The sequence below is a fragment of the Artemia sp. Qi Xiang Cuo genome, chromosome 3 (genome assembly GCF_049724085.1).
Source record: "Artemia sp. Qi Xiang Cuo chromosome 3, ASM4972408v1, whole genome shotgun sequence".
NCBI classification, from domain to species: Eukaryota; Metazoa; Arthropoda; class Branchiopoda; order Anostraca; family Artemiidae; genus Artemia; species Artemia sp. Qi Xiang Cuo.
Genome location: NC_142796.1, coordinates 88,955,192 through 88,967,370, shown reverse-complemented (window position 1 = coordinate 88,967,370; position 12,179 = coordinate 88,955,192). Strand labels below are relative to the sequence as shown.

General features: G+C 32.8%; 1 protein-coding gene across 1 annotated transcript in view; it reads left to right on the top strand.

Moving 5' to 3' along the window:
• The window catches only part of LOC148954719 (uncharacterized), a 42,194-nt gene that overhangs the window by 13,318 nt on the left and 16,697 nt on the right, over positions 1 to 12,179 (top strand). Inside the window, exon 2 of the mRNA XM_089087222.1 lies at positions 319 to 571. Coding sequence (XP_088943348.1) covers positions 319 to 571 — 253 coding nt within the window. The remainder of the gene's footprint in view (positions 1 to 318; positions 572 to 12,179) is intronic.

The window sequence follows — 12,179 nt, the reverse complement described above, 5'->3', positions numbered from 1 at the left end:
CAGCTTGGTGCTGCGGTAAGTTGTTGTTAGTAGTAGTAGTAGTAGTATTACATAAATTCATAATAGGGTAAAGCAAACCCCACAAGGTGCTACTAAATTTTTTCTCAAGTCTAACATCAAGATATAGAAAATGAAAATCATTACTTTGAAACCAATTTTGCTTTTGTTTCTGAAAGTTTTCTCTCAAACGACCTTTATTAGTTTTCAGGCATTGAAAAACCCTTACCCTCCTTCATCAGTCTCTTATTCTCTTTCACGATATACCCTGCGTTATCTCTTATACTTTTTACATTAATGTTTAATTTTATTTTATTTCAGGACAGAAAGAGATTTTTCGTTGAATGTGGGGGTGCAGACGGAGAATTATTTGGAAACTCTATATTCCTTGAAAAGTTTAAATTTTGGAATGGCCTGCTCATAGAAGCTGATCCGTACTATTTTAAGGAACTGCTCACAAAGAAACGGAAGGTGTACACGATTCAAGCCTGCTTGAGTTCTTCAAACTCTTCTTACATAGCAAGTTTTCAGCATGAGGATCCCCTAGCTAAGAAAAAAGACGCAAATTTTTCAAGTAAGAAACTTTCTGTATTTCAGAACTTTGTTTTATATAATCGTAGAATTAAATTGTTTTTTTTTTATACAATACAAGCCGACGCTTATTTCTGCTCAAATTCCAATGGATTTTGACATAACTCTAGTGTTGCCAACGTTTTGAAATAAACTGTACCGCATTCCAACTAAAATTGTACCGCAAAAGTCAATTTGTACCATCTGAGCACCAGGTTAAAACATTTTTCACTAGAGGAAAATTTTCGATAAAATAGAATTTGAACGGATAATCCAAGTCAGATAGAAGCAACAAAAACCAGAATGCACTGGCAAATTTGACTGAACAAACACATTTCTAAATGTTTCTTATTGTACCAGGACCTCCATATTGTACTAAAAACGGCTAAATTGTGCTGCGTTGGCAACGCTGGGTCACTCTGGTTGTCGTATTTTTTACTGTGATATTTTTAAACTATAATTTTATAGATTCTATGATCATTATTAGTAGAAGGGCCTTATTGAGTCCGAACAGCACCACGTGGTTTATGGTTTTCTCACTGAGAATGAAAAAACAGGAATTTTCTCACTTGAAAAACCATGAATTTTCTCACTTTTATGTCTGTTTTCATGGATGGATATGTGTGTTGTTCGATTTATTTGATGTTTTTCTCGGATGTCAACATCAAATTATGGATGTTTTATGGTTTTCTCAGTGAGAATGAAAAAACAGGAATTGTGTCACATTTATGGATGTCAACAGCAATTCATGTCTGTTTTATGGTTTTCTCACTGAGAATGAAAAAACAGGAACTTTCTCACTTGGAAAACCATAAACCACGTGGTCTTGTCACGAGTAGCAACTGTGAACTTGATTTACATAATCGCTAGGGGAAATTATTGATTCATGAAGGGGAGAATTAAGAAACATTAAGGCTTCTTTAATCTTAGGTCTGAGGGATAAACATTCTTTAGGTCAGAGAGAAAAATTAATATTCTATTTTTAAATAGGGCTTCATTGATCTTTAGTGTCAGGAATTATAATTGACATCACTTGTTATCTTGGAATTATGCGGGAGTCTAAAGAGATAGAAATTCTATTTTTAAATACGGCTTCATGGAGCTTTAAGTCGGAGAGATAAATTGATATTCTAGCAAAACCCTAATAGTTTAGCTAGGAAAATTTATGAGATGAAGAGATTAACGTAGGAAAGGGTTTCCTAGAAATTTGAAATGCGTTAGCGCAGAGATGCCAAACAAAAGGAACACGCTGAAATTACGTTTAGGGTTTATTTGGGCGAAATCGTTTTATCCATTTTATGGGATTATTTCGGCGAAACAGTTAGAGACATTTTGAAAGAAGATTTTAGGAAAGGTTTTAGAAGTGAATTTGAGGGTGAAACTCTGTGGTCGTTATAATACACAAGTTCCATTTGAACAGTGTTGTGAGGTCCTCGACCCCAACCACAAAGGGTTCCGATCCCCCACCCCAACCCCGAAGGAAGCCCCCGGTACTCAAAGGTCCCCCAAGCTCCCATAGAGCCCCAACCCTCCAAACGCCCTCCTCAGACCCTCAAAGGCCCTCCTCTGGTCCTCAAAGGGCCCCCCGACCCCCAAAGGGCACCCCGGACCCCAAAGGCCCTCCCCCGGTCCTCAAAGGTCCCCCGGTCCCCAAAGGCCCCCCAGGCTCCCAAAGGGCTCCCCAGACCCTCAAAGGCCCACCCCGGGGCCCCCAAAGGCACATCGAGCTCTCAAAAGACCACCGGGGTCCCAAAGACCGTCCCCCGGTCTCCAAAGGCCCCCCAGGCTCTCAACCAGCCCCCAGGACCCCCAAAGGCCCCCCACCGGTCCCCAAAGGTCCCCCAGGCTCCCAAAGGGCACCCCATCCTCCCCTCCCTCTCCTCCCCCCTCCTCACAACACCCACCCCCTCCCCCTCCCCCCAATCCCTCTCCCCCTCCCCTCCACTCCCCCTCCCCTCACCCTCCCCTCCCCCTCCCCCCTCCCCATTTTTTTAATATTTTTTGTGCATTGAGACACAGAAGGGCACCCTCCCCCAAGGGTCCCCCAAACACCCTCCCCGGGCCCCCCAAAGAGTCCCCGCGCCAATTTTTTTATAATTTTTTATGGCTTTATTATATATTTTATGAACAAGTTCCATTCATAATGTCATTCCTAAACCCATTTTCCAACCTCAAAGAGTCCCCTCCCCAATTCGTAAATACTTTCTTTAATTTTTTAACATGGTATATTTTTTTACTTTTTTCGTATCTTAAAAAGACATGAAATATGCTTACGTCTCTATCAATCGTACTAGTAGCTTGTGTATTGATACGATGCAAATTTTCCACAGTTACTTTTGGGCAGGTTATCAACACTATCGAGTGTTTTGCATGCCTTAAATCAGTATTTTTTACGCAGTGGAAGAATCAACACGCATTTCTTATCTGTCAAAATTGATGATGACTTATTCGACGACAGTATGTGCACATGAAAAAATCATTGTCGTGTTGAACGCTGACAAGGAGAAATACCTGAACTATGAAACGAGTGCAAGTGGAGATCTTATTGGCAATGTATGCATACGTTGTCATGCCAGTGAGGAGTTAAATTCCTTTGGTGTACCCAAGAATTTCCATCATGTAAGTGGTGGATATGCGAGAGTAACATTACCAGAGAAAGTAGTAGTCAAAGAGAATGCCAACTTAAAAATAATAGTTGATGAAGAGGGACAACTTCTAGCTAATGGTTCTGGTAGCATGTTAGCCGATGATAGATCTTATCGCAATTCTTCCGGTGTTAGCATTCGAATGAAAGCAAAAGGAAAAAGAAGACATGCATACAGTTGCATCAACATCGTAAATCATATCATGTCAATGTGCCAAAACTGCTATCTATGTAAAAAATAATGTGACAATAGACTGTGAAATCGCCAGCAGAATAAAAAGGACATTAGCGGACAATATCATCAATGAATATAAAGATGAATTGACGGACAGTGAAGCGCACGTGTACTAATCATGTATAATAGTGTATTTAACATATTTTTAAATCAATATTCTACATGTCATTATTTAATTAAAAATATCTTATGCATTATTTTGTTAAGTGTTCATTATTTTTAGGGTATACTAGAAAGTCAAACGTTCAGAATATCTATTAAAAAGGTCAGAGATGTAAGAAAAATAATTTTAGAGATAATGATACTACTAGCAGGCTCAATTTTTCTTAGAAGATAGAAAAGTTCAAGTTCTCTTCTGAATTTTACCAAAGAACACAATTCAATTCTGATTTCACAGAGAAAATAAAAAGCTTAATCTTCACTTTTCAGTTCACCAAGACATAAAAAATTTAAAGTTCACTTCTAAATTTTTCCGTAGAAGATAGGAAAAGTTATACTATGATAGTGATTATTTTCCATGAAGATAAAAAGTTTCACTTTAATTCAAAATTTTCTTAAATTCAATTCCGACCTTTCTCAAAGAGTCAAATACAAAGTTCTATTACAAATATTTTCCCGGAACAAGAAAAGTCCGAAGACATAAAAAAATTTAAGTTCACTTCTAAATGTTTCCGTAGAAGATAGGAAAAATTATACTGTGATTGTGATTATTTTCTATGAAGATTAAAAATTTCACTTTAATTCTAAATTTTCTTTAATTCAATTCCGACCATTCTCAAAGAGATGAAAAAATTTAAAGTTCCGTTCCAAATATTTCCCCCGGAAGAAGAAAAGTTCAACTTCGATTCTGTATTTTCTCAATGAAAATGAAATAAGTTATTGATCAATTATATTTCCCCAAAATAATATAAAATTTTCAACTTCAATTCAGATTTTTCTCAAAGAGATGAAAAAATTTAAAATACTGTTCCAAATTTTTCATAGAAGATAGAAAAGTTCTTGTTCTCTTCTGAATTTTACCAAAGAACATAATTCATTTCTAATTTCTCCAGAGAAAATAAAAAGTTTCCATATCACTTTTAAGTTTACCAAGACATAAAAATTTAAAGTTCAATTCTAAATTTTTACATAGAAGATAGGAAAAGTTATACTATGATTTTGATTATTTTCAACGACTATAAAAATTTTTACTTTAATTCTGAATATTCTTAAGTTTAGGTCCAACCTTACTCACAGACTTAAAAAAAATTGAAGTTATGTTCCAAATATTTTTAAGGAAAAAGAAAAGTTCAAAAATTTTATACATGACGCAAAGCCAAGTTCAATTTCGAGTCTGAATTTTCTCCATTAAAATGATATATGTTATTGATCATTTCTATTTTTTTAAAATTATATGAAATCTTCCACTTCAGTTCTTTACTTCACAAAGACATAAAGAACTTTAGAGTTCAATTCTAAATTTTTTGGTGGACGCTAGAAAAAGTAATACCATACATGTGATTATTTTAAAGGACGACAAAAAGTACTAGTTAAATTTAAAATGTTATCAACGAAGTGCAGAAAAATTCTAGTTTCCTTCTGAATTTTACCAAAGAACACAATTCAATTCTAATTTCTCCAGAGAAAATAAAAATCTACCACTTCAGTTCAATATTTCACAATGAAATAAAGAAATTTAACGTTCATTTCTAAATATTTCTGTGGAAGATAGAAAAAGTAATACCATACCTGTGAATATTTACTCGAAGAGATGAAAAATTTCAAAAACAGTTCCAAATTTTTCATGCAATATAAAAAAGTTCAAGTTCTCTTCTGAATTTTACGAAAGAGCACGATTCAATTATATTTTCTCCAGAGAAAATAAAAATTTTTCACTTAAGTTCTTTATTTCACAAAGACAAATAAATTTAAAGTTCAATTCTAAAATTTTCGGTGGAAGATAGAAAAAGTGATACCGTACTTGTCAATATTTTCACGGAAGATAAAAAGTTCGAGTTCAATTTACAATTTTCTCAACGAAGTGAAGTAATGTTCAAGTTCTTTTCTGAATTTTACTAAAGAACACGATTCAATTCTAATTTCACCAGAGAAAATAAAAATCTTCCACTTCAGTTCTTTATTTCACAAAGACTTAAAGAAATTTAAAGTTCAATTCTAAATTTTTCGGTGAAAGATAGAAAAAGTAATATCATACTTGTGAATATTTTCACGGAAGATAAAAAGTTCTAGTTCAATTTAAAATTTTCTCAACGAAGTAAAGAAAAGTTCAAGTTCGCTTCTGAACTTTACTAAAGAACACACTTCAATTTCAATTTCTCCAGAGAAAATAAAAATCTTCCACTTCAGTTTTAAGTTCCACAATGAAATAAAGAAATTTAAAGTTCTATTCTAAATTTTTAGATGAAAGATAGAAAAAGTAACACTATGATTGTGATTATTTTCAATGAAGATCAAAAGTTTCACTGTATTTATAATTTTTCTTAAAATCAATTCTGATTTTTCTCAAAGAGATGAAAAATTTAAAGTTCTGAACCAAATTTTTAATAAAAGATAGAAAAAGTTATAAATTGATTGTGAATATTCAACATGAAGATAAGGAAATCCCCTCTAATTCAGAGCTTTTTCGAAGTAGTGCATAATGTTTAAGTTCTCTTCTGAATTTTTTTAAGCAAGAGAAAATAGTTAGCTCATTTCTGAATTTCACCAATTAAAATGAAAGAACCTTCCATTTCAGCTCATAATTTCTCAAAGACATAAAAAATTTAAAGTTCAGTTCTACTTTTTTCTGTAGAAGATAGGAAAAGTTATACTATGATTGTGATTATTTTAAAGGTCAAGATAAAAAGTTTCACTTTAATTCCAATTTTCTTAAATTCAGTTCCGATATTTTGCAAAGAGATGAAAAATTTAAATTTCAGTTCCAAATTTTTCTTAGAAGATAGAAAAAGTTATGCGTTTATTTTGAATCTTCGACATGAAGATAAGGTGAATCACTTCAATTCTAAATTTTCTTAAAAAAGTGCAAAATGTTCAACTTCTCTTCTGAATTTTCTTGAAGAAGCGAAAAAAGTTAGCTCAATTCTGAATTTTATCAATGAAAATGATAAAAGCTTTCACTTCAGGTTATAATTTCCCAAAGACATAAAAAATTTAAAGTTCAGTTCCAAATTTGTCTGTAGAAGATAGGAAAAGTTATATTATGATGGTGATTATTTTCCAGTGAAGATGAAAAGTTTCACTTTAATTCTAATTTTCTTAAATTCAGTTCCGATTTTTATTTCTCCATAGAAAATAAAATATTCCACTTCAGTTTTAAGTTCCCCAAAGAAATAAAGAAATTTAAAGTTCTATTCTAAATTTTTAAATAAAAGAAAGAAAAAGTAATGATATAATTGTGATTATTTTCCATGAAGATCAAAAGTTTCACTTTATTTAAAATTTTTCTTAAATTTGGTTCTGATTTTTCTCAAAGAAATAAAAAATTTAAAGTTCTGTTTCAAATTTTTAATATAAGATATAAAAAGTTATAAATTTATTGTGAATATTAAACATGAAGATAAGGAGCTCAACTTTAATTCAGAGTTTTCTCGAAGAAGTGCAAAATGTTCAAGTTCACTTCTGATTTTTATTACAGAAGAGAAAAAAGTTAACTCAGGTATGAATTTTACCCATGAAAATGAAAAAACCTTCCACTTCAATTCAAAGTTTCTCACATATATAAAAATTTAAATTTTAGTTCGACAAATTTCATTATAAGTTAGGAAAAGTTATACTATGATTGTGATTATTTTCCAGTGAAGATAATAAGTTCCAATTACTTTATCATTGTCCTGAATTCAGTTACGATTTTTTGCAAAGAGCTGAAAAACTTTAAGTGTGTGAGTTAGATTATGTTATCTGATGTTGAGTTCTCATGATAAGTTAATTTTGGAGCAAAAACCAAAAATACTCAGAATCGAAAATAAACAGGTTCTGCCTAAAGGGAAAGGCTCAGAGGCCCATCGTTCCCCCATTTCTGAGGGCAGGGGAAGGGGGGGGGGGTTAATTTTGGAGGAAAAACCAAAAATACTCAGAATCGAAAATAAAAGGGATCTGCCTCAAGGGCAAGGCTCAGAGGCCCCTCCTTTCTCCATTTCTGAGGGCAGGGGAGGGGGGTGGGTCAATTTTGGAGGGAAAACCAAAAATACTCAGAATCGAAAATAAACGGGATCTGTCTCAAGGGCAAGGCTCAGAGGCCCCTCCTTCCTCCATTTCTGAGGGCAGGGAAGGGGGTCAATTTTGGAGGGAAAATCAAAAATGCTCAGAATCTAAAATAAATAGGCTCTGCCTCACGGGGAAGGCTCAGAGGCCCTTCGTTCCCCCATTTCTCAGGAAAGGGGAGGGGGGATTTTCCATGGAAAAGGGGGAGGATATTTTTACATGAAAACAACTTCAAAGGTATTTCGGAGGGGGGGGGGTAGCTAACTTCAAATAAGGGATAAATTACATTAGTCTTAGTTTTTAACGATGCTCCTTATTGATTTTTTAAAGTTAATTTTGAATTTATTTCGTTGAAATGCAAGAGTTGGAATATTTCAGTAGTGTTTTATCGCTGTTTACCCTGTCACAGTTGCATTCTCTTAATTTTTCAAAGTTCATTTCGAATTTCTTTCGTTGAAATGCAAGAATTAGAATATTTCGGTAGTGTTTTGTCGTGGCTTACCTTGTCACAGTTACATTCTCTTGATTTTTCAAAGTTCATTTTGAATTTCTTTCATTGAAATGCAAGAGTTGGAATATTTCAGTAGTGTTTTGTCGTGGTTTAGCTTGTCAGAGTTACATTCTCTTGATCTTTCAAAGTTCCCTTTGGTTTTAATTCATTGAATTGCAAGAGTTGGAATATTTCAGTAGTTTTCTGTCGTGGTTTACCTTGTCACAGATACATTCTCTTGATTTTTCAAAGTTCATTTCGAATTTCTTTCATTGAAATGCATCGTTTGGAATATTTCAGTCGTGTTTTGTTATGCTTTACCTTGTCACAGTTACATTCTCTTGATCTTTCAAAGTTCACTTTGATTTTATTTCATTGAAATACAAGAGTTGGAATATTTCAGTAGTGTTCTGTCGTGGTTTACCTTGTCACAGGATTGTTTACCATGTCACAGTTACATTCTCTTGATTTTTCAAAGTTCATTTTGAATTTCTTTCGTTGAAATGCAAGAGTTGGAATATTTCAGTAGTGTTTTGTTGTGGTTTACCTTGTCACAGTTACATTCTCTTAATTTTTCAAAGTTCATTTTGAATTTCTATCATTGAAATGCAAGAGTTGGAATATTTGAGTAGCGTTTTGTCATGGTTTACCTTGTCACAGTTAAATTTTCTCGATTTTTCAAAGTTTATTTTGAATTTCTTTGATTGAAATGCAAGAGTTGGAATATTTCAGTAGTGTTTTGTTATGGTTTGCCTTGTCAGAACTACATTTTCTTGATTTTTCAAAGTTCATTTCGAATTTCTTTCATTGAAATGCAAGAGTTGGAATATTTCAGTAGTGTTCTGTCATGATTTACCTTGTCACAGTTACATTCTCTTGATCTTTCAAAGTTCACTTTGGTTTTTTTTCATTGAAATGCAATAGTTGGAATATTTCAGTAGTTTTCTATAGTGGTTTACCTTGTCACACATACATTCTCTTGATTTTTGAAATTATCTAACATTTAGTCATGGTTTACCTTGTCACAGTTACAATCTCTTGATTTTTTAAAGTTCACTTTGATTTTATTTCATTGAAATGCAAGAATTGGAGTATTTCAGTAGTGTTCTGTCGTGGTTTACCTTGTCACAGATACATTATCTTGATTTTTAAAAAGTTCATTTGGAATTTATTTCATTGAAATGCAAGAGTTGTAATATTTCAGTAATGTTTTGTTGTGCTTTACCTTGTCACAGTTACATTCTCTTGATCTTTCAAAGTTCACTTTGGTTTTATTTCATTGAAATGCAAGAGTTGGAATATTTCAGTAGTGTTCTTTCGTGGTTTACCTTGTCACAGAATGGTTTACCATGTCACAGTTCCATTCTCTTGATTTTTCAAAGTTCATTTTGAATTTCTTCCGTTGAAATGCAAGAGTTGGAATATTTTCAGTAGTGTTTTGTTGCGGTTTACCTTGTCACAGTTACATTCTCTTAATTTTTCAAAGTTCATTTTGAAAATCTATCATTGAAATGCAAGAGTTGGAATATTTCGGTAGTGTTTTGTCATGGTTTACCTTGTCACAGTTAAATTCTCTTGATTTTTCAGAGTTCATTTCGAATTTCTTTCATTGAAATGCAAGAGTTGGAATATTTCAGTAGTGTTTTGTCGTGGTTTAGCTTGTCAGAGTTACATTCTCTTGATCTTTCAAAGTTCACTTTGGTTTTAATTCATTGAATTGCAAGAGTTGGAATATTTCAGTAGTTTTCTGTCGTGGTTTACCTTGTCACAGATACATTCTCTTGATTATTTCAAAGTTCATTTCGAATTTCTTTCATTGAAATGCAAGAGTTGGAATATTTCAGTGGTGTTTTGTTATGCTTTACCTTGTCACAGTTACATTCTCTTGATATTTCGAAGTTCACTTTGGTTTTATTTCATTGAAATGCAAGAGTTGGAATATTTCAGTAGTGTTCTGTCGTGGTTTAACTTGTCACAGAATGGTTTACCATTTCACAGTTACATTCTCTTGATTTTTCCAAGTTCATTTTGGATATCTTTCGTTGAAATGCAAGAGTTGGAATATTTCAGTAGTGTTCTGTTGCGGTTTACCTTGTCACAGTTAAATTCTCTTAATTTTTCAAAGTTCATTTTGAATTTCTATCATTGAAATGCAAGAGTTGGAATATTTGAGTAGCGTTTTGTCATGGTTTACCTTGTCACAGTTAAATTATCTCAATTTTTAAAAGTTTATTTTGAATTTCTTTGATTGAAATGCAAGAGTTGGAATATTTCAGTAGTGTTTTGTTACGGTTTACCTTGTCAGAACTACATTTTCTTGATTTTTCAAAGTTCATTTCGAATTTCTTTCATTGAAATGCAAGAGTTGGAATATTTCAGTAGTGTTCTGTCATGATTTACCTTGTCACAGTTACATTCTCTTGATCTTTCAAAGTTCACTTTGGTTTTATTTCATTGAAATGCAAGAGTTGGAATATTTCAGTAGTGTTTCTATCGTGGTTTACTTTGTCACAGTTACATTCTCTTAATTTTTGACATTCTCTAGCATTTTGTCATGGTTTACCTTGTCACAGTTACAATCTCTTGATTTTTTAAAGTTCACTTTGGTTTTATTTCATTGAAATGCAAGAATTGGAGTATTTCAGTAGTGTTCTGTCGTGGTTTACCTTGTCACAGATACATTCTCTTGATTTTTAAAAAGTTCATTTCGAATTTATTTCATTGAAATGCAAGAGTTGTAATATTTCAGTAATGTTTTGTTGTGCTTTACCTTGTCACAGTTACATTCTCTTGATCTTTCAAAGTTCAGTTTGGTTTTATTTCATTGAAATGCAAGAGTTGGAATATTTCAGTAGTGTTCTTTCGTGGTTTACATTGTCACAGAATGGTTTACAATGTCACAGTTACATTCTCTTGATTTTTCAAATTTCATTTTGAATTTCTTCCGTTGAAATGCAAGAGTTGGAATATTTTCAGTAGTGTTTTGTTGCGGTTTACCTTGTCACAGTTACATTCTCTTAATTTTTCAAAGTTCATTTTGAAAATCTATCATTGAAATGCAAGAGTTGGAATATTTCGGTAGTGTTTTGTCATGGTTTACCTTGTCACAGTTAAATTCTCTTGATTTTTCAGAGTTCATTTCGAATTTATTTCATTGAAATGCAAGAGTTGGAATATTTCAGTAGTATTTTGTCGTGGTTTAGCTTGTCAGAGTTACTTTCTCTTGGTCTTTCAAAGTTCACTTTGGTTTTATTTCATTGAAATGCAAGAGTTGGAATATTTCAGTAGTGTTCTGTCGTGGTTTACCTTGTCACAGATACATTCTCTTGATTATTTCAAAGTTCATTTCGAATTTTTTTCATTGAAATGTAAGAGTTGGAATATTTCAGTAGTGTTTTGTTTTGCTTTACCTTGTCACAGTTACATTCTCTTGATCTTTCTAAGTTCACTTTGGTTTTATTTCATTGTAATGCAAGAGTTGGAATATTTCAGTAGTGTTCTGTCGTGGTTTAACTTGTCACAGAATGGTTTACCATTTCATAGTTACATTCTCTTGATTTTTCAAACTTCATTTTGAATTTGTTTCGTTGAAATGCAAGAGCTGGAATATTTCAGTAGTGTTTTGTTGCGGTTTACCTTGTCAAAGTTACATTCTCTTCATTTTTCAAAATTCATTTTGAATTTCTATCGTTGAAATGCAAGAGTTGGAATATTTGAGTAGTGTTTTGTCATGGTTTACCTTGTCACAGTTACATTTTCTTGATTTTTCCAAGTTCATTTTGAATTTCTTTGATTGAAATGCAAGAGTTGGAATATTTCAGTAGTGTTTTGTTATGGTTTACCTTGTCAGAGTTACATTTTCCTGATTTTTCAAAGTTCTTTTCGAATTTCTTTCATTGAAATGCAAGAGATTGAATATTTCAGTAGTGTTCTGTCATGGTTTACCTTGTCACAGTTACATTCTCTTGATCTTTCAAAGTTCACTTTGGTTTTATTTCATTGAAATGCAAGAGTTGGAATATTTCAGTAGTGTTCTATCGTGG